The 23,261-nt window shown below is 43.2% G+C and overlaps 1 protein-coding gene across 1 annotated transcript in view; it reads right to left on the reverse strand.

Moving 5' to 3' along the window:
- Positions 1-3,342: 3,342 nt before the first annotated feature.
- LOC109974486 (supervillin-like) overlaps positions 3,343-23,261 on the reverse strand; it is a 38,118-nt gene continuing 18,199 nt past the window's right edge. The window contains 26 exon segments of the mRNA XM_020624690.1: positions 3,343-4,299; positions 6,670-6,825; positions 7,078-7,199; positions 8,135-8,278; positions 8,487-8,642; positions 8,929-9,062; positions 9,163-9,370; positions 10,284-10,389; positions 10,576-10,727; positions 11,094-11,373; positions 11,699-11,846; positions 12,174-12,349; positions 12,997-13,142; positions 13,304-13,451; positions 13,852-13,988; positions 14,781-14,936; positions 15,307-15,479; positions 15,765-15,942; positions 16,104-16,184; positions 16,355-16,450; positions 17,445-17,592; positions 18,079-18,156; positions 19,423-19,479; positions 20,418-20,550; positions 21,158-21,683; positions 22,555-23,247. Coding sequence (XP_020480346.1) covers positions 4,213-4,299; positions 6,670-6,825; positions 7,078-7,199; positions 8,135-8,278; positions 8,487-8,642; positions 8,929-9,062; positions 9,163-9,370; positions 10,284-10,389; positions 10,576-10,727; positions 11,094-11,373; positions 11,699-11,846; positions 12,174-12,349; positions 12,997-13,142; positions 13,304-13,451; positions 13,852-13,988; positions 14,781-14,936; positions 15,307-15,479; positions 15,765-15,942; positions 16,104-16,184; positions 16,355-16,450; positions 17,445-17,592; positions 18,079-18,156; positions 19,423-19,479; positions 20,418-20,550; positions 21,158-21,683; positions 22,555-23,247 — 4,619 coding nt within the window. The 3' untranslated portion in view covers positions 3,343-4,212.

A 23,261-nucleotide genomic window follows, 5' to 3' on the forward strand; every position in this document is an offset into this window, starting at 1 on the left:
GAGGTCTGGGCATCTTTGCTTAGACTGCTGCCCCCGCGACCCGGCCCCGGATAAGCGGAAGAAAATGGATGGATGGATGGATGGATGGATGGAGAACGACTTTTGATCATATAAGAGACATGAAAAACACCGTTGGCTGCAGTTTAAAGACTTGAATTTACCCCCAATGTTGTTGTTTCTGTATTTATAGATCCAGCCTCGCCTTCCCTCTGTCTTCTATTGTTGCTGCCTGCCTCCGCACCTGTTGCCCAGCCGTTTGTTGTCCTCTTTGTATTCAAGTTCTCTTACCTCTGCCCTGTTCCAGTTTGTCTCAGCTTATTCAGTGTACAGGCTTTTAGACCAGACTCTGTTCATGTTTTTGTTGTTTTTCTATACAGTATTGTTCAAAATAATAGCAGTACAATGTGACTAACCAGAATAATCCAGGTTTTTAGTATATTTTTTATTGCTACATGGCAAACAAGTTACCAGTAGGTGCAGTAGATTCTCAGAAAGCAAACAAGACCCAGCATTCATGATATGCACGCTCTTAAGGCTGTGCAATTGGGCAATTAGTTGAAAGGGGTGTGTTCAAAAAAATAGCAGTGTCTGCCGTTGACTGTACAAACACAAAACTATTTTGTACAAACGTTTTTGTTTCTAGGATTTAGCAATCCTGTGAATCACTAAACTAATATTTAGTTGTATGACCACAGTTTTTTATAACTGCTTCACATCTGTGTGGCATGGAGTCAACCAACTTGTGGCACCTTTCAGCTGTTATTACACTCCATGATTCTTTAACAACATTCCACAATTCATTTACATTTCTTGGTTTTGCTTCAGAAACAGCATTTTTGATATCACCCCACAAGTCCTCGATTGGATTAAGGTCCGGGGATTGGGCTGGCCACTCCATAACATTAATTTTGTTGGTTTGGAACCAAGACTTTGCTCATTTACTAGTGTGTTTGGGGTCATTGTCTTGTTGAAACAACCATTTCAAGGGCATGTCCTCTTCAGCATAAGGCAACATGACCTCTTCAAGTATTTTGACATATGCAAACTGATCCATGATCCCTGGTATGCGATAAATAGGCCCAACACCATAGTAGGAGAAACATGCCCATATCATGATGCTTGCACCACCATGCTTCACTGTCTTCACTGTGTACTGTGGCTTGAATTCAGAGTTTGAGGGTTGTCTCACAAACTGTCTGTGGCCCTTGGACCCAAAAAGAACAATTTTACTCTCATCAGTCCACAAAATGTTCCTCCATTTCTCTTTAGGCCAGTTGATGTGTTCTTTGGCAAATTGTAACCTCTTCTGCACGTGCCTTTTTTTTAACAGAGGGACTTTGCGGGGGATTCTTGAAAATAGATTAGCTTCACACAGACGTCTTCTAACTGTCACAGTACTTACAGGTAACTCCAGACTGTCTTTGATCATCCTGGAGCTGATCATTGGCTGGGCCTTTGCCATTCTGGTTATTCTTCGATCCATTTTGATGGTTGTCTTCCGTTTTCTTCCACGTCTCTCTGGTTTTGCTCTCCATTTTAAGGCATTGGAGATCATTTTAGCTGAACAGCCTATAATTTTTTGCACCTCTTTATAGGTTTTCCCCTCTCCAATCAACTTTTTAATCAAAGTACGCTGTTCTTCTGAACAATGTCTTGAACGACCCATTTTCCTCAGGCTTTCAAATGCATGTTCAACAAGTGCTGGCTTCATCCTTAAATAGGGGCCACCTGATTCACACCTGTTATTTCACAAAATTGATGACCTCACTGATTGCATATCATGAATGCTGGGTCTTGTTTGTTTTCTGAGAATCTACTGCACCTACTGGTAACTTGTTTGCCATGTAGCAATAAAAAATATACTAAAAACCTGGATTATTCTGATTAGTCACATTGTACTGCTATTATTTTGAACAATACTGTATGTTGCTCATGCTTAGAGTTACCACCTTCAGTTCGGAAGAAAGGACAATCTACTCACCAAATAACTATACTACATAGGAACATAACATGAATTATATTTACATAACGTTATGTCAGCGTCTCGGTGATTTTATTACTGTAGTTTTTAAAGTCAGACGGTATCAGAAATACCTCTTCTCAAATCGCCACCTTAACATGGTGGAGAGGTATGTGTGTCCCAGTGATCCTGGGAGCTGTGTTGTCTGGGGCATCAGCCCCTGGTAGGGTCTCCCATTACAAATTGGTTCTAGGGGAAGAGCCAGACTAAGAGCAATTCAAAATAACCTGATGAAAATGGCAACTTCGAGTCTCGCTACCTCACCCAGATTAGGGAAACTGGGGCACCCCGCTGGAGCCACACCTGGAAGGGGCGCTCGCTGGCGAGTGTCTGGTTGCCAGGCCTTGGCCCACGGGGCCCGGTTGGGCACCCTGTGGTGCCACCACCTGCAGGGAAAGGAATCTGGGTCAGGTGCAGTGCAAGTCGGGCAGCAGGCTAGGTCAGGTACCTGGGCGTACTGATCCCTGGCTGTGTAGGCTAGCTCTAGGAAGGTGGAATGTCACCTCAGCTGAGGGGGGTTCAGTCATTTTATCAGGATGCCTCCAGGGTGCCTCCCTTTGGAGGTCTTCGTGGCATGTCCATCTAGTAGGAGACCCCAGGGCAGACCCAGAACACACTGGAGAGATCATATACCTATACCTATACCTATACCTATATATATATATGGAGTTCATGGACTTCAGATAGCTACTTCTGCTTGACTATTATAATATCTGCTGAAAGCTGAGAAAACAAAGCTGTAACATTAACCAACTAAATATTCACTCCAGCTTCCTTCCACCTGTTAAACTGGACTCAACGGCAGCTGTGGAAGAAGTAGATCATTTACTTAAATAGGCTGAAAGTAGCAGTACCACTGTGTAAAAATTCAGTTTCAAGTGAAAGTCCTGCATTCAAAGTGTTATCTAAGTAAAAGTACCAGCATCTACGTAAATATACTTCATGTATCAAAAGTACTCATTCTGCAGAAAGACACATTGTACGTCTTTTTTTTAAATTATTGATGCATTATGTTCATTCCATTTAACATTGCAGCTGGTACAAATGAAGCTAATTTTAACTACCTTATATGCTTATAATTTAAATTACTCCTGGTTAGTGTGTGAATTTTCCAGGGATCAATAAAGTCTGATTATAGGAGAGAATGTGTTTTGGACTGTGTTTTAAATATAACAATAGTATGATGTTAGAAATGTTTTCTTTTTCATGTTAATCCTTGGATTTTGTTTTTCTGTCTGTAATCTATGAATAGATCAGCCAATATCATAACCTGTGCTCTGAGAAACTGTGAAGAGCAAATTTCTAATATTTTATACACAATGTCAGAAAAAAATCGGTTGTATTTTTTTTATGCAGTCCTATGATTTTCATTATTAATGTATGTAGGAAGAGGCATGGTTTGGGTTGAGCATTACTTTTGATTTAATTCACTATGTCTTATATCACAAAGAAAGTCTTTAAAAATGCAGACTAGAATTTCTGTATATAAACTGTACACAAAAAGCAAGGCACTATACATTCAGATTCATCAAGCTGCTGTTTCTCTTCTTGTTAAAATCAAACCTGAAAGTTACGGCTGTTGTCTCTGCTGTCAGGAGCTCAGTAAGTCGGTCACGTCAGCAGCTTAACAAGTCGGGCAACATGAGTTACATACAGTATGTGGCCTGAGCATCCAGACAAAAAACAACTTCCCTCACATCATTTGATGTGACAGGATTTTTTTTTTTTCACAGACAATCACAAACATCTACGCACAGAAAAAAACATCACACGCACCTAGACACATTATATACAATCACACACACACACATACACAACCACAGCATGGCACTCTGACACCAAGAGTCCTAGTGTTTCTTTCACGAGTCCACGAGCAGTAACTTTGGTGCTTGGAGGAGACACAGACACCATGTATGAACCAGTTCAAGGTGTTTCCACCTTCTGTTGAATTAGTTATATGACGACAAAGCTGAGAAGTAAAACATGACTATAAGCGAGGCAAGTGTGTCTCCAGTCTCATCACTCACGTAGGTTTTCTTCAGACTCAGGTACTTCCTTCAGGACACTGTTTCTACCCCGCATGTCCTCACATGGTAGCACTAAAACAGCTTTTTGTGACATTTCCTATATCTCCATTGCAGCGGTCCACCCTTTCACCACTTCACATGCCATTTTCAATTATAAAAACATCCTTAAAACAGCCCTTTGGCCTTCTTTAAGTTCACTTGCTTCCACCCTGGCAGACGTTCATATTCTTCTCGCTTCATTTCCAAAGCTTTCTGTAACAAAAAAAACAGACATGCATTTCAGAAATCAAAAAGAAAATGACACAGGGAATTAGGTTCTTAGGTTCAAATATATTTTTAAAGGAAGGAAATGGTGTTTGTGCCTCCATTTTGTGCTCCACAAACTGAGTGAGACCGAAGGCGGAGCAGCTGAGGGTGACTCACAAGTGGATTTATCTGAACTGAAGTCTCAGGCGGAAGGTGTGTGTGTGTGTGTGTGTGTGTGTGAAGAGAAGAGAAAAGAAGCAGCATCAGAGGAGTGTTAGGAGGGGGGTGCAGTCAAAGGTGTTTAGGAAAAACAGGAGAAGAGAAGGAGGCTGCACAACTGTATTAATTTGACCAAAGTATTTACAACCTCAGTTGTTCATATTAGGCACATGCTATTATTCAGGGTGATATGAAGGCCCATTGCTGCCAGGGGGAAAAGAATAATAAGGAATTAAAAAATAAAATGTCTCTGTGATTGAAAGTTGCAAGATACATATAAATGAACAGAGTTGACTCATTTAAGTTAATCCTGTCCTCCTATGGGAGTTTATAGTTTACTGATTTTCTATTGATCATTTCATCCATTTTTCTCCAAGCAGAAATGACATCTAAATTTGGGTTATGTGTCTTTTTATATAAGTTAACTACTGTGTGAAGAAGTGCTAAATCATTTGTCCCTGTGGCTAACACATAACGTCTAACAGCATAATCAGGCTGATCGTGTCAGACGTAGCCAATCAGAAAACCTCCTCCTCCAGCACCACACAGGGGTGAAACAGAGTTTAAATTCACAATTAAAAAGAAAAAGACAGAAAAGGGAAACCACGGTGCTGAGAGAACAGGCTGCCAGTGCAGGTGAATCACATGAGGGGCTCTTCTTACCTGAATCCACCTACAACTTGGTCTGTGGAGTGAGAGTTAGATGGGGTTAGGGTGGATGATATAGATGAGATGGTGAAAAATTTAAAGTAAAATCTGCCTTTGATCATAGTTTGTGTGTGTGCACAGTCAGAGCAGGATGAAGGATTTTGTTGATGAACTTCTGGAAATATCCTCATGTCATTTTTGGTCAGTCATCTACACTACCAATCAAAAGTTTTAGAACATCCCCATTTTTCCAGTTTGTACTGACATTTAAGTTGTTCAAGTCCAGTGAAGAATGCACAAGAATATGATAGAAAGTTAAGAAGTAAACTGCCAGGGAGGTACTGTAACACAATATTTCAATGCCTCACTTCACCACACCCAAAAAAAAATCACATGACCAGTCCAAAAGAGGGGTCGTTGCATTACACACGTGTTGGTTTTGAAAACATTATATGTAGCTGCTTAACATTCTGTCACAGTTTGATCCGTTGTCATAATACAAGATTTACTGAACAAAATATCAACAATAAAAGCACTGTATTCTGACTAACTGTGTCTTTGTGGTCTCAGATCTATCACACCCCTACAAATGCAGTATCAGGGGTTTGGCCAGCAGATGTCACCATTTCTAACTGTGTCAAATGCTTCAAAACTGAACCATTTCAACACAGTTGCTTTTTTCCATTATTATTATTATACTTTATTAATCCCTATGGGAAAAATTCTTGCTGTTGGTGGCACTGTCAGTCACTGCCTGGCCACCTGGGGCAACTCGGGGTTCAGCATCACGCCCAAGGACACTTCAACATGTGGACTGGGGAACCAGTCTGATCTACTGTATCTCCTGAGCCATAGCTATAACCCATTATTGACTCTGTGCCACAATCAGATGATGGAATGGCAGCACAGTGCCCAGACTTTCCAGATGAAGACTGAAAGCAACACGACCTGCCAGTACAACACATCTGTGGGAACGTCTGCAACAGCGCTGTCTATAACAGTGATTGATTTCCATTGTAGAAGGAATATAACCAGTGTGCTTGGCTGTTGGATAACACTAATAACACCTGCAGAAATGGAGGTGATCTAGAACTTTGGACTAGTAGTGTATGTAACAAAAAAGGAACAGAAATGCAGTGAAGATGTTTGCAAATGTTCCAGGGTAGAATATTTACCTCTTGATGTCGATGGTAATGTAAATGCTGAATATTGTATTTCAACTCCATTCAGTGTAAATGACAGTGATTATGTTATTCTCTAAAATGTTGTTTTATTTGTGTCAAACTTGATTTCAACTAAGAAGACATTTCATGTTTTAGTTTGAAAGCTGCTAAAAAGAATTAGCAGTTCTGTTCCTGTGATGAGGAACTAATATTTATGGCTGCCAATTTAGAGGAAAAGAGAGAAGCATTCTTAATAACACTGTGATTTGCCAATACATAGCACCAAATGAGTTCATTAAAACTGCCTCTCAAGTAGCTCTGCTCAGCTGGTTGCTGCTGTACTGACCTCAAAGTCCTGATCAGACAGATAGATCTCCAGGCGCAGCGGGTCGACTCCCTCGGGGAGCGGCCGAGCCTGTAGCTGAGCCAGAGGGAAGATGTTCTGACAGAGGCGGGCCAAGACATCCTCCACTAGGATGATCTGGTTACACACCTCTGCTTCCTGCAGCCACAAGAAAGAGCACAGCATGAAGGAAGCCCTGTGTGACACAAGTCAAGGTGTTTAGACAACTACGTTCCACCTGATGTGTGTGAGAGGAAAGAGACTGTAGGTGCTTTAAACTGCAGAGTGTTTTTCAGCATTCACAGTCACAGTGTTTGACTGTATGTACAGACGGTTGGTCCAGGCCCTGGAGTTATAATCTACAGGCAGGTGAATCAGTACAATACAAGGTCTTAAGCGTGTGTTGCTGACCCTCTCTGTGATCTCAGCCACGTCCTCTCTGTGCTCCCAGCTGGGAAACATGTTGGTGAAGGTGAGTGGCTCCAGACCAGCGTGGATCAGGTATGACTTCTGAGGCTTCTTCTCGTTCTTCTCTGCAGGAGAACATCAGCACAGTCATTTTGCTCTCAGTTTAAGAAATTACTGGCAGGACTAAAGTTTGCACTGGGGTGGCTGTGGCTCAGGAGGTGGAGCGGGCCTGTAGTTCGATCCCTAGCTACTGCAGTCTACATAATGAAGTGTCTTTGGGCCGGACGTGGAGCCCCAGCTACCCCTGGTGAACGCTCGTGATGGCAGAGCAGGTAAATGAGCTAATAGTGTAAAAGCACCCTGAGTGTGTGTCCTTGCATAGAAAAGCACTACACAAGTATAAGACTGTCAACCATTTACCAAATACCGCCATGTCATTTCACTTGGTTTAAAGAACTGAAATTGCAGAACGTCATCCTAGTTATAGTAAAAAGTTACTTTTTTAACAAACAATTTTGCCGTTGTTTTTTTTATCTGCCTCTTGCTTTTGTGTCAAAACACTGTCAGAATCATTAATTACTTTCATTTAATACTTCGTGGCATATTAGAGGTCGTAAAACTTCAGCTGACGTTGTCAGATACAGTACAAACAAACCGTGCAACTTCACACATTTAAACTAGAATTACTGCTTCGCGGTTTTATGCCTCCTCCAACTAGTAACACACAGTATACATACAGTAGCCTTGATCTTCAACCACCAAAAAATCTAGTCAGTTCATCGGTGAATCCAATTGGATGTTTGTGGAAAATTTGAAGAAATCCCCTCAAGGTGCTCCTGAGATCTCGCATTCACGAGAATGGGACAGATAGACAAACAACCCGAAGCATAATGCATCCGGCCACACATAGAAATAAAATGTCAGCATTAAACACTGGTATATTTTTGGGTGTTCAACAGATGCAACAATTTCTATTATGTTTTAAAAATATTTTAGTGCTGCGCTGCTGTCTCCTGTCATTCACTGCAGAATTTTTGTACTGACCATCACCTGTCCTTACCTTTGCAGTACTGCAGCACAGTCTCCATGGCGCACTTCCTGTCTGCGTCCCAGCGGATACGAGCCGAGCCGGTGTTCTCGCTGTCCTGAGGCCACCAGCCCTGCCACAGATAAACCTCGTGGAAATTATCCACCAGGAACAATGCTGAGAAGGAAAAGACATGTTTTACTTTTTAAATATAAGTTGTAGTTTGTTCACAGCAAGCTAAGGTGCAAACGTTGTAGGTGAGAAACCTGTATACTACAGTAGCCTCTGGTTTGTATTCATGGGTTGCTCAAGTTTTCCAGAGTAAAAACAGCTGAAAAGACAGAGAGTGAGTCTGTGTGAGTGTGTGTTTGTGTGGAGCCCTCACCAGGTTGTGGTGCATTGTACAGGTCTTCCTGCAGGAAAGGCAGTGAGCTGACCAGGTCCGGAGCTCCGGACAGGTGGAAGAACTCAGTTGCCACAAAATCTCCAGATGTGCTGCTCAGCTGGAAGAGCCGTGGGGTGAAGTTGAATTTACCTGGATCTGGAAAAATAGCCGTAGTGAACAGGTAACACATTTAGTCAGCACTGAGCTATGACTGTAACATGTCACACATTAACATTTTTGTGTTGTATTTGTGTTGTGGCAACTAACAAAACTGGCACAGATTTACTGATCACATTGTTTCTGATTTAAATCATTTTGCTAACAGAATACAATGATGCATTTGAGGTGCTTGTAGAACAACATGTTTGTACAATCTCGAGTATGATAACAATAGTTGTTTTTGTATGGTACCAATTCTATAGACGTGTGTACTTGGGTGTACCTTGCAACATGCAGTCGTAGGCCTTCCTGTCTTTCCTCCCCAGCGCCTCCCAGAAGCCCGGAGGCTCCACTCCCTCATCACACTCATGGATCGTCACCTTACTGCTGCTGTGAAGACCTGCCTCCAGAGGACACCTAGAAATTCATTACATGTGAAATTCAGTACATGTGAAAAGATCATGTGATGTTGGTGATTCATGCAAACCACAAACACCACGATACCCTCAGTACTCACTGTTCTTTGATCCTGAGTGCGGCTGTGCTGCCCACGCTGCGAGTGTGTAGCTGCGTCTTGCAGCCGTGCCACAGGTAAATGATGGCCTTGTTAATGTTGAGCAGGATCATGGAGGTTCTGGAGCGCAGGCTGCTGCAGTGACACGCCACCTCCAGCAGGTGGCCTTCCACTGGCACCTCGCCTCGCACACAGTACAGACGCCACTCACCTGGACATGGACGGGCAGATGAAGAAGAGAGTTAGAAAGGGTTTCATTCATTTAGTGTTCCAAAAAAAACATACATATGTGTCTTTGCTGCTTTTTCATTGGCTGATTTCAACACCCTGGTAACATAAAGTTTAAAATAAAAATCCAAACACAACTAACTTAGTACAGGCAGCCTTCGTACCAAAAACCTTTGTAAAAAATAGAACATTTTATTCAAACTACCATGACATTATTATTTTCTATTTTGGAAATGATATATATATATCCCAGGTTGTCCAAAGCTTATGTCTTATATCAAATTGTAAAGTTAATGCAAAAAAACACATAGTGAATTTTTTGCAGCTTGACTAATATTCATCGATCCTTTTCACAAATTGCAACAGCACAATATGTGATATAACAGTCGTTGTATAAAAGGGATAATAACTTCAGTTGCTAAACATTCATATAATGACTTTTAGTGTTGAACTGCTGCCAAAAATGTACGTACATCTGAGAAAAAGGCAGGAAACAAGGAGGGCAGATTTGGGTAATGGCACTTTTAGCTCAGATGTAAAATGACATTATTTTCAGACCCTATTCTGTTTAAGGGCAATGGTTTTATACACTGACTGGCCAGGGATCTACGCTGCATATCATCCCTAATCTCTGATGAAACAACAACATCCACTGTTGAAATCTGGCCAGGGACCTACGCTGCATATCATCCCTAATCTCTGTTTCCTGGTTTGCTGTCATCTCTTCACTGTCTCCTGTCTAATAAGACAAACATTTCTAGTGAAATGGTAAAAAAAAAAAAAAAACAGTCTGTGTAGTTTAGGAACTGAATAACTGCTTAAATGTCAGCCTGCCTGCTTTAAAACCAGGACACATTTTTAAGTAGTGGAAAAGGAGAAAATGCTGAAGTGATTACTCTGAGTGTTCTCCTCCTCCTCCTCCCTCTTGCCAGCGTGGATGATCATCCCCCCCATGAAGCACTGCAGGAAACATGGAGGCTCCTTCCCCTGCTGCACCTGAACCTGTAACCCAAAAGGACTGGTGTCGGATGCTGACGCTGGTTATGAAAATGACACATAGAGCTAATAAAAATAATAAAAATATGATAGTTTTTACACAAGAAGCCAATTAGATGCTATATTTAGTACACTTGTAGATTCACATGTAGTTTCTGTTTCGATCCTTGACTGGTGAGAAGTCTCCTGTACCTGCGCCCCTCTCTCCTCATCAAGCTCCACAGTCATTAGCGCTGACGTCCCCTTCTCACTGACGGTGGAGTGTCGGCCCTGCCAGAAGAAATAGCAGCATTTCTCTTTCCCCGGTCCGGTGCTCCTGGCCTCGGGATTTTGCCTACGACCCACTGGAACACACATACAACAAAATCAACAACACATACAAGGAGAAAAAAAAGATTTCAACACTATTAAAATAATAATATTCTTTTTTCTTATTTACCAGGGTCAGATACTATGGTACTGATAAACACTTTGACCTTGACCTTGATCTATTTGCACTTACTTTTCACTGTCAGAGCTGGATACATGTCACTTACAAACATGAATGTGAACCATCAACACAAAAAGGCTGGACAAAAGACTGGACTGACCAAACTGAGCATTACAGTGATGTGAACGTGGCCTAACACTGTCTGGATTGTCCAGCTGTGGCAAATCCCAGCCACCTGGTATTTGAATCAACTAATACATACCAGAGTCCACAGACGAACCTGATGTGCTGACCATGTACTTCCACTTGACCACGTAGGCGTCTCCCTCGTGGAACTGGCCGATGCTCTGGCGTGGGAGGCGGCTGTAGTCAAACTCTAGAATGTGCCAAACATCCACGGACACTGTGCTGATCACTTGAGTCCTCATGTGGTCCTCAGTCTCCACCGGGCCGTAGCCGCGGCCCACGTTTACCCCATCCATGATGGTGGAAATGGACGACTGGAGGACAGGTAGCATCAGGGTAGCGTCGTAAGGCCGACACTCTCTCCCTGGGGCCTCCTGGGAGAAAGAGCCAAAGATCAGAATTTATGAGGATGAGTGAGTGAAAATTCTCTGCAGGTAAGAGTCAATAGGCACATGGATGTGCTCATCCTTCTCTACTGTGCTTCATACAGTGTCCACCAAAAGGCATATACTCTGTTTTTCTTGTTTCGGCCCCAGTGTGTAACAACCTGTTCCTGGCAACATTAACTGACTGAGACTGAGTGGGAGCCACAGTCCAATAACTAAGCAAACAGGAAAACAGAGAAAACATGTGAAGAGTCTGATCTGTGACCTTAATATACATGTGATTATCCTCATAAAACAAACGCAGGATTTTTACCTTCTGCTCAGGTATAAGCTCGCTGCCTTCCTTTGGTGTGGGCGACTTTGCTTCAGTCCAGTCCAGGAACTTCTCCTTGAACAGGATTGTCTCATTGTGCTCTGTCAGCCTGCCAAATATGGCCCAGTCAGGGCGGCCCTGGCCCCTCCTGTGGGCCAAAGAACACACACAGGCACAAGGAAAAAGAGAAAACAGAACATTATGCCAGTCTGTGCTAAACAAGAGCTTTAAGGAAACTAAGGCCATGTTTAATAAATTCTTGGATGTGTATGTGAATATATACATGCAATGAAAGTATAAAGGGATGTTGGTGGGAATAAAAACCAGCAGAGTGGGGATAGTTCTGGAAAGTGTGGACATGTCGCACTAGGTTTAGCTTTAAGATAAGGGCAGAGTCACCTCCAAGGGAATTTATGTAATTCTATTTAACATACAATGTCCTCACAAAGGGTAAATTGAGTACTTGTACTCTCACCTAGGTATGAGTGTGTTGCAGCCGCCGGGGTCCAGAGGGTTGACATCACAGCAGGTGTAATCAAATGTCCCATTCCAGAGGTGTTTGGCGAGCTGGAAGGCCACCTTCCTCTGGGCCAGAACCACCTCTTTGCCGTGCCACACGTATACCTCGCTACCAAAGTCAAACACCAACACCTGCAGCGTGCACAGCACAACAATAAAAACAATGGGAACAAAGTCCAGTTAATCAATCTTGTACATTTGTTTAAGTTTTACTGAACTACGAGCTACAAGCATCTTACATAAAAATGAAAGACAAATCCACAGCATGCAAATCTCAGCTAACCAACGAAAAGTTAATACAATAAATGTGATACTTCATCATTTATACACAGAATAGGCCGCAGCAGCAGCAGTGCACTCCCAGCATGCCCAAACCAGCAGCAGCAGCAGAACACAGATGGATGCTGGAGGTGCTCCTCACAACACCCACTGTTGCTAAGCAACAAATTAAAACCAGCTCGCAGTACAAATACCCTCTGAAAACACTGAAATATTTTAACATTCACAGGTTGGTGGCAGAGAGGAAAACTCCACCAGCAGACACTCTAACACATACTTGGCTACATATTAGGAATCAACACGTCTGCTGTGGTGCATTCTGATCTAATGGGGCACTTCTTCTTTGGCTAGACTGAGCCAAGTTGTCTCTAAAATTAAAACTGAACATTGCTGGTGAACTGGCAGTGGTATAAAGCTGGATTTGTCAAATCCACACAACATAAACCGTATCTCTAGCTTTCAGCTGAAACACGGTAGACACACATGAAGGTCCCACTGACCTCTTTGGATGTCAGCAGAGAGGTGTGAGGGACCTTCCCCCACTCATCATCATCAGGAACCAGTTTGTCATCCACTAGCCTGAAAATACAGTTGGTTTCCACGATGGCATTCTCAAACTGCTCATCCTCCTCCGGTGGACCAGCGGCTAGAGCACAGTTAACATCAACACGTCATATATCAGTGTGTGCATGCATCCAAAAGAAGCTCTCAGTGAGAACAATGTTCTCAATAACAACCTTCAAACAATTTGGATAGCGACAACTGCAAACTTCTGTCAAATTCGATTTTTAAGAGTTAATTTCTTACACTGATAAGGCGTCTGGCCTCCCAGGATCATCCAGAACTGCTGGGTATCTGGACCCTGTGGATTAACCCCTTCCTCGATGGTCTGCACGTGGTTTGCTCTGCAGCCCATGTCCTTCTTTGTCTGGATGAAAGTGGCTAAATCTATTGCCTACATGCAAAAAAACAAAATCTATTTTCAGCCTTTAATGATGACAGATGAAAATAAAGTACTCAGTGTTCCATCCTCACGTATTCTTGAATTTTAAGCTCAGTTCTTAACAACTGGGTCAAATATAGAAGACAAAAGAATGTTGCTGTGAAGAGATATTATTGGGCAGTTTGTGCATTAAACTATAATAAAACGAGTAAACAGCAGTGAAGCAAGAGGTGGAGCGCAAAAACGTGTTTATTAGAAAGCATCTAGACAGACTTGCTTTGCAGGGAATGGAAATCAGAGGCAGAATCATCAATGAATCGTCTCTCTTCAGATGCTAATATCCCAGCAGTAGCCTTGAATCTCGGCATCTTACACAGAATATCATATGTTATAATACAGGTACAGTGCTCACCTTAGCCTTCTCTATGACATTTGAGAACTCTCCTATCCAAACAAAGCAGTGCTCTGGAGCGACCAACAGGAAACAGTCTCCGCTGTTCAGTGAAGACATTCTGGGCTCCACCAATCTGGTCTGCACGTGACGGCGACCTGTAAAGAATAAAGTCTTTTTAAATCTGCTAAGTTAAACCTCAGAGCATCAGTCCTGTTGAATCAAAAAAGTTGGTTTATAGTCTGACGGTTTGGGAAACTGCTGATTTGCTTTCTGGCAGTGGGTTAGATGAGAAGATCCACTCTTATATGGCAGAAGCTATAGCCAGTGTACTGTACACGTAGTCAGGTACTATACTTAAATTGTCTACATTTCCTGTTTCATGCTTTTATTTTGTTGTGCTCATCTTACATTGAGCAGACATGTGTCTATGCCTTGCAGACCCAGCCACGCCTTCCTTTGCTTGTTTTGCGCCAGTGTCTTTGGTGGTAAAAGGTCAAGGCCAGTGTCCTCACTTCTGTGCTATACCTGTGAATTTCGATCGGTGGGCAAAGGCATACAACTGCAAAGTGTTAATTCTAGTTATTAATGGATCATTCTGCAAAATGTGTACTTTACTTTTGGCATGAAGTCCATTTTGATGCTAATACTTTTGTACTTTTACTGAAGTAACATTTTATGCATGACATTTTTGTATAATGGGGTATTTCTACACTGTGGTATTGCTTCTTTTACTTCTTAAATAAAGATTTAAAGCACTTCTTCCATCACTCAGCTCGACATAGTGCAAAGACCAAAAATAGGGTGAAACCACCAGCTTCATTCGGGCCAAAGACAACAGGATTTGTCTGTTTAATCCCCACAAAAACTGAAACGTAAAAACAGACTTCAAAAGATGGTGGCAGGGGTCATACAGGTGAAACCGACCACAGTCAGAAAGGGGGTTTTACCTTTGATCTGCATCAGCATGAGGTTTTTGTATGGCACAGCGCTGTTGTTGGACACCTGCTCTGAGATGTTGACACTGCGCAGATTCACACTGTTGAAATTTTCTTTACTGGCCAGACCTGCCAGAGCGGCTTCAGAGTACTCTGAGGTTTTATTCGCTGGAATGAGAGAGTAAAAAAAAAAAAAAAATGAACCTACTGGGGGTAGAAAGTAACATAAGTGCATTGTTAAACTTTAAAATAGCAATAAATGTAGATGCAGATTGGAAACTCAGGAGCAAGACCATGTCTCATCCTCCTCCATTCTACAGCATCTCACACCTCCTCTCATATCCTGCACTCCATCCTCCTCGAGGCGTGGGCCTAGCTAGTGAAACAAAAATGTGGAGATGGCTGCAATTTTGTCCAACATAAACAACAACCGTGTTTCCACTTCTCCACTGAGATTTCTAACCACACACATACTAAGTCCACTCTAGCGCAGACTGTTTCTTTTTCTCGTAGAAACACAGACACCAAACCAACTCACTCTTCTCAGCCTTCATTCTCTTGCTCTCCAGCTGAGCCACATTCAGTCTCTGCTCGGTGTACTCGTGTCTGATGTCCTCCCTGGCTGCCAGCATCTTCAGAGGGTTTCGAGATGCCTGGACATTCCTGGATGGACGTACCGAGCGCTTGTGCTGCACCATGGCTGAAGTCAGTCTGGTGAGGAAGAAAAGCAGGTGTATGAGGGAAATGGCAAATAATTACAAGAAACTAATTACTGTCCTTGTATTATTATCATTATTATTATCATTATTGCAAATACTGTAGATAATGGGATGATTACTTGCTTAACCTAACCTAAACTAACCTAAATACTCTGACAATATCTTTAGATGTTGTTATGGACAGATTTCGTTTTCCACATCTATCAAATACATGAATGAAGATGTGTCATACAGTCCTTCACTACAGCCATCATTAGAGGATTTGCAGTTTTCTTACTTGGGACCCTGGGAGCCGAAGATACTGTCAAAGTCCTCACTGATCTCTATCCTGGTGGGCATGCGTGGGAATTCGGAGACGTGTCTGTAAAACTTGGAGAAGATCTCGTCATCCAGTTTCATCACTTCCTTCACTGCCTTCTCTGTCACTGTTATGGTGGTTTCCTGCAGACCTGCCACTGAACAGCAAAGAAAAATACACCAGAGACAAGATTAGGCCTGTTTGCAATAAGCAAATCAATATAGAAAATGGAGACAAACAGGGCCCTCGCTGAACAGAAACTAAAATGTTACCTATTCTTTAGAGGCCTGCTGCAGGTGACAATGACAGAAAACATACCTTTGCTATTCAGACGTCCCAGAAAGTTCTCCAACTTGTCCAGTTTCTTGTCTGATTCCATGTCCGGCCTGGCCTCAATCTCTGGAGATGAAATCATTCAAACAGTGGTGACATTTAAGAATAAACTCTCTTTACCCAGCTGTTGGTCACGCTTAGTAAATTATTAACCCATTACACTGGTTGATAAACTCTGGTTGGATTTATTTAGCTGAGGGGCCAGTGATGACACGGGACTTGCAGATCTGTCTCACCCTCTTGTGGTTTGCTGACGGCAGGTGTGCTGCTCTTGAGTTTGGAGGACACTGGTGACAGGATGGGACTGATAACTGAGGAGGATGCTGCCAGGCCTGCAGACACAGAAATAGAACAAAAGGTGTGACGCTGTGGAAAGACTCTGAACCCCTCACTTATACCACTGTATTTGACCTAGTTTTATTGATATAATTAATATCACATATTTCAAATTACAGTGATAATTTTGTCTTGTTTCATTCCCTAACACAACATATTAAGTTCACCACTGTTTTAAAAAAAAGCATCTAAAATTCTCAGAGCTATGGGGACACCTATGGGAGATTTAAGAGCGATGTGTTAGACACATCTCCACCAACATCATTAAAACACCACATGAGGGAGCATCTTTTGGAAGTAGAGCTCAGAGACTTAGAGATTCAATATCAAGGAGCACCGCAGCTGTTCTAGTGGCACGTGGTGGCATCTATTTTATCATTCCCTCTGTCCTCAATCCTCGCTCAACCCAGAAGTAGTTCCAGTCCACCGTGATGAAGAATGTCCCAAAGCTCTGATTTCTGTTCTGTGGAGCGAGGACCAAGGAGCAAGGAGGCTGCCTGGAGAAGCTATAACCAAAGATGCACAAGTGAATCCTTTGTGTAAGTCTGTTACAGATTGGCACGCCCCTTTATCGGCAATCAATTTGTGATTGGACACTTCACATGAAGGATCAAAGGGAAGTATGTCTCATGTCAGTTAAAACATGTTTCCTTGGTTCCTCTCTCCTCACAGTTTCTCCTTGCATCTTAGTCCCACCCACACAGGCTGCAAGGAGAAGTGAGGGAGAAGTGGATGTAATTTGGGGACATGGGATTCACCTATAGCATGTTTGTTTTTCCTTTCATTTGTCACCCGTCTGTACTTTAGTCCACTACACAGAATCGTACCACTAAAGGCAATGTCAAGTTATGAGAAAACCACATACATATAGGGAAACTGCAACACTGCTTTGTGGTTGTAGCCCAGATTCAGATTGGATTTTACCAGACAAATCACACCCAGCGGCGTTTCAGTGGGGATGGATAGAGAACAGCCAGACTGTGCACTGACCTTTCTTGATCATACGTGCAGCGACTGTGTACTGGGTAGAGTCATTGGCTGCTCCTTTGCCCTTTGTCTTCCAGGCATTCTCACGAGTCGAAATCATCTGCTTCCTCTCCTCAATGGTCATCTGGGCCTCAATCTCCTCTCCCATCTTCTGCTCAGGCAAGATGGAATCAGACACATTACCAGTGATTATTAACATGCCAAGTCTTGAAATACAAAGCGATAAACGGTGATGGTCAGCTTTCACTTATGTTAGAGTTGAAGTGTCCAGACAACACTTTGTGTACTAAAGTATATAACACTAAAAGAACTAGTTCTTACACAACTTCACTATAACTTACGATGACTCCTCTTTCCCCTCTGGAGCATTTATTCACGTGATGCATCAAACCAAGCAGATATAAAAAGATCTGATGCATTCACGCGTGCTAAATGCATGTCCTTCCTAGGCGACATCATCATCACTGCTCCACAGTAGAAACAATAGCTGTACATTAACTTGGACTCGTGCTGATGTAGCCAAATCAGTCTCCACAAATCAGAAAGCCCCCTTCATCCGAGTCACTGCAAACTAAGCAAGAAAGCTGAGGCTCCAGTACATGCAGCCCATTTGAGTGTGCCGGGTGCATGCCCTTACCTGACTGTGATGGTCAATATACTGACACTTTTGGCCAAGGGAGATAGGAGGAGAATAGGTGGAAGAGAAGACAGGCTCCTGGAAGATGTAGAGGTGAATGGGTAAGAGGAAGGAAGGAAAAGAAAAGAGGTAATAGAATGAAAATCAAAGATCATGCATTTAAAGAAGGATGAAGGGTGGAAGCAAAGAAGAGAAGGCCAGGAACTGTAAAAGCAACATGAAGTTCTCTCTGCCCTTCATTTTATGGAGCTAATCCAAAAACCTTGTCTGCAACAGTAATTTGAATAAAAGTAATGATAATCCAACTTCATTATTAAACTTAAAGATGGCTCTGAAACTCACATGCACAACAGATGCATCTAATTGTTTTTGTATCTTTAAGAGATTACAAAAGAAAAAGAAAATTGAAATCATAAATACTGAACTTAAAATCATTAAATGATCACTAAAATGCAAACTGGGAAACTTGTTAGTAATAAAGCATCAAACTGCAAAAGTCACTTTCTCTCTAGCAATGAAGATATTGGGGCAATGAAAACATAGCTTAAAGCTTAAAGGTGCATTAAGTGAGAGTCAGTTTATGGCATGTGACAACCTTTAAAGGATAAGTCCGGCCATTTTTTGGTCGCCCCAAACTTGACCGCGAGGAGCTAGCAGACTGGCTAGGTGTGACACAAAATCATGCTTGTATGCATTTTTTTTTTACTGGAGGGGACCTTAATTTGAATTTCAATAAGTTTTAGAAGCTTGAGAAGTTTGTTCTTCTTCACTAATTTGTTAATTATTTCATGTCCCTGCAGGTTTATTGTATCTTATGCCCTCTAGGTTAAGAACCACTGATTTACACTACAGTGTAAATGACTTAACGAATTGGCAGGAAGCCCCTCTCTCTCAAATATGTACATTTTGGCCTGCACATATGGTTTTGAAACTGCTGGGGTTTTTTTTTGTTAGTTTATTTTTTTACTTGAAGACATTTTGTCCTCAGACATAACAAATTAATGAAACCTTTGTCAGAAAATGTTACAGGACTTTCTTAGGTAGAAAAGTTTATTTTGACTTTGAATGTGATGCGGTGTCTGGAGATATTTGACATTTAGTTGAAAAGTGAGCCAGATTAGGGTTCAACTTTACCAATGACTGACTCAATGCCCCTTTAAGACAGACTCAGCAGAAGTTCAGAAAGCCCCAGAGTTGACCATCCCACTGCTTCAGAGAGTAGCAATACAGATTGCCAGTAAAGAGCACCGGAAAGAAGCAAACAGCCTCACACAACATCCACACAAAGCTGTGACTGGACTACACACAAAGCTGTGTTGGTGCACGGCTGCCAGCGGGTCTTACCCACAGCTGTTCAGACACAGACACAGCAGAGCGGTCTTGAACGACTACCCCTTCCTCCTGAGGGGTTAAAAACAGGGGAAGTGCTTGGTCAGAGGGAGGGGGCGGCCATTGTTGCTGTAATGGGTTTCAGGGCCTGTAGGTTTACTATCCGTGGTTTAGGCAGGCAGTTTGGCCCTGCGGAATACTAATGGAGAGCTGTGAGCTGCAGGAGAAAAACAATCCTAAATCCTGAAATCTGTGGTTCTTTGAGCTTCTAAATATAACTCTACATGCTGTTTATACTCTTTGTTGTTGCTGTTGTCTTGACCAGGTCTCTCTTGTAAATGAGATTTGGAACCATAATGAGCTACACAGATTAATGTAAATGCAGATAAGAAATGAAATAAGCTTTAAAAGTCATCATTGCTTCAGGTTTAAATAAAACTCAGCATGAGGCCAGATGTGATTCTGTAGAAAAAGAATTTCTCCCCAATATTCCAAACTGCTAATTCTACAGTTCCTCATTTCCCATTATTTATTTGTGTTTAAAGTCAGTGAGGGTTCGCTGTGGCACTGAGCTGCACCACTGGGCTCCAGCACAGATGGACTAAAAGGGAAAATGAACGGAGCAATTAGCTAAAAAAAAAAGGTGGGGGGCAGGAGCTGGCATGGCAGCATGAAGGATGGGGGATGACATGTGGCACAGGTGTTTACTCTGTTCAACCATAACACTTAAAAGCATAATATGTGTGAGAGATATATGCATTTTTATTCAGGGACATTCAAAATTTATAACACAAGCCTGCAATGAGATCACTGCATGATTGTACAGCCAACGCTACAATCTGGGTTTCATCTCCATTGTTTTGGCAATTTTTTTTTTTTTTTACTGATTATGTTAATATGTGACTCGCCAGCTGTACTGCAGAGATTTTAGAAAACTGCCGTTTTAGCTAGGACCATGGAGGATTATAGGAAAAGTCCAGTTTGACAATTTACTTGTTGTGGAGACTGACCTTCTTGTGGTAGGTCTGCTCTGTGTCCCATAGAGGAGCCTGCTGCTCGGTAGACACCACTTTAACCACTTCCTGTTTCTTATTGATGCGGTTCCTCCATTCTTCCTCACCACTCTTCTTCAACAATGCCACTCTGACATAAGACAAATACGTAATTGTTAATAAGAACAACAGACAAGTATCTGCTCTTAAGAATAACAACTCTTACCCTCCCTGTTTTATACATCCTGTGTGATTCAGTGTGGAGGTTTATTCTTCTCCGTAGCACCTATACTATCAAAAGTGTTTTTAAGTACCAAACATGATGCTATCAGCTTATGTAAATCTAGAGTAAAACCAAAGAGTTATGAACAAGTGCAAACAGTAAAAAAAAAAACCTTCAGGGGTAAAAACAAAACAAACAAACAAAAAAGAAACAGGTGTGCTGTGCAGCCAGCAAATGTGACCACAAAAACAGGTCTCTAACGACTGCCTGATGGCTGAGAGGCAAAAGAAAGTGTGTCATCATCTCTCCAGCTCAAATGTGGACAGGGCAGAAATTAGGGCAACAGGAGGAATCTGATAAATCTCAGAGGACTTCTCCAGTTCATGCAGCTCTGCTACTAGGAGGACAAACACAGCGATGCTAAAAATAAATCTCTCACACCTCTAAAAAATGTAAAAAGGGTGGAGCTAACCTACTTATTGTAAGGAAGGGCAGACTGTTTCCTGATTCTTTCCACCCTCCATCCACCACTCACCGCTCCTTAATGGACATCTGTTTGGTGGACATGCCGTCAGACAGTCGCTCTCCAGGCTCTGAGGGGGACAGTAGATCTCCAGAATGGACACTGTGCCTGCTGAAGTCCTCGCTGTGGTCCAGGGGCTGGGACTGGGACTTAACCAGTGCCTGGGGGAAAGACTGAGGTTTGGGTGCTATCTGTGGAGGCACCTGGGTTTTAGGCTGAGGCTGAGAAGTGGTCTGTGGGTAAAATTTAGGGAGGGCCTGGATGAATCCCTGAGGTTTGGGCTGGGTCTGGGGGGGCTGGGTGAAAGGTTTTGGATATGTTGGTGGCGGCTGGGAGAACTGAGAGTGCAGCTGGGGCTGGATGTAGGAAGAAGGTTTGGGTTGGGTTGGAGGAAGCTGCTGCGTGAAGGGTTTAGGAAGAGTTTGAGGAGGCTGGATGACGGACTGCTGCTGCTGCTGGCTGCTTGACACGTGAGACACTGTCCTAGATGAGACTTTAGCTGTCAGTGGCCTCAGTGGTGCAGGATGGTCAGGCAAATCTGAAAGAAAGGCATAAAGAATATACTATAGTTGTCTTCTGTTGAGGTCCAGGTAGGGGCTGGTGTTAGGCATCTACTGACAAGACCTCAGATAATTAGTGTAAATCAGTGCAAGTCATTCTAACCTTGTGATTCCATAGTATATCATACTAAACTTTTGTTCTGTTCATGCAGAACTAAATAAGAATACAGCCTGCAGACAAGGCTTCTATTGTGTCCTACCTGCTTTATGTAAGTGCTGGCCAATTCTTCTGCACTCTCACTGATTACCTTCATCTCTCTGTGTACTGTTTGTGTCCATGCATGCGAAAACACACCCTTGGACACATTCTGCATTAGCACATAAAAACAGGTCAGGCCCATTACATGCACAGCTAAGCCACAGGCGTAATATGGTGCAATGGGACCACAGCCCTTTCATACACCGTGACACTGAGCGCACACAAGATCATCCTAAAAATCACTGGTGTGTGTTAGCTGACAAAAAGCATGTGAGGAAAGGGTTTCCTCTTTCTAGACAAAGGGAGCCACGAGGCAAATGCATGGAAAAATATGCTAATTAGATAGCTTCAGACGTCTCTCTCTTTCTCCTACACACATATATTCTCTCTCTATCTGTATCAGCCAAATCAAACACCCCCAGCTGGGCCAAGTGTGTGCAGTCGGTAGAGAGCAATCATGCGTAGGAGCGTGCTGTATAAGACTGAAGATAATGAGAACAGCCCCATCCCTAGACATTTCAGTTTTTTGTCCCTGCCTTTCACTGTCCACTCCATTTTCATTTTCACACCAGTCTCTACTTGTTCCCTTTTGGTGTTCTTTCCCCTGCTCCTCTCCATCTCTTTTTGAAGTCATCACCGTAGCCTCCTACCTGAGATGCTTGCTTGGCTCTGGCCACTGCTCCTCTCCTGCTCCTGTGTGAAGGACCTGTGATCTGTTGCTGCCTCTTTCGGGTAGCCTCCTTCTCCTCTTCCTCCTTCCTCTGCTCTCTCCCTACTCTCCTGAGAGTCTCTGTCTGCAGATCTCCAGCCGGGCAGAGGCTCTGACTCGCCCCTCCACAAAGACGGCTCGGCAGAGTGCTGTGGCAGGGGGTGCTGCCTACCGTCCTGGTCCCTGTCGGGGGAGTGCAGCTTCCCCTTAATGCTGTCACCTCGGCTCTCTTCTCTGGCTCCTCCCTGCTGTCTCCCCCTGCCCTCCTCCTCCTGCCGCTCCTCCTCCGCCTCTCCCTGCTGCCTGTGACCAACAGAAGATGTGGGAGCAGGAGGAGCACCCACTCTCTCTCGGCTGTCAGGGAGGAGAGGGGAGGAGTTGAGCTCAGGCTCACACTGGCCTGGGTCACCACTCTGGGTCATGGGCAAATACCTCAGCGCCCTCTCCAGGTGGCTGTTTGTGGTGCTGGAAGCCTGTTGTTGGGCAGGGATGTAGGGGATGGCGGTGGACTTTCCTGCAAGGAGACCGTCATCATCGCCCACACCGCTGCTGCCTGGCATCATGGTTACCATGGTGACAGATGGCTGGGAGGTGACGGCTGCCACAGAGCGGACGAGAGAGGGTGGCAGGGGGTCTTGGTTTGGGCTC

Source organism: Monopterus albus, unplaced genomic scaffold (genome assembly GCF_001952655.1).
Source record: "Monopterus albus unplaced genomic scaffold, M_albus_1.0 scaffold335.1, whole genome shotgun sequence".
NCBI lineage: Eukaryota > Metazoa > Chordata > Actinopteri > Synbranchiformes > Synbranchidae > Monopterus > Monopterus albus.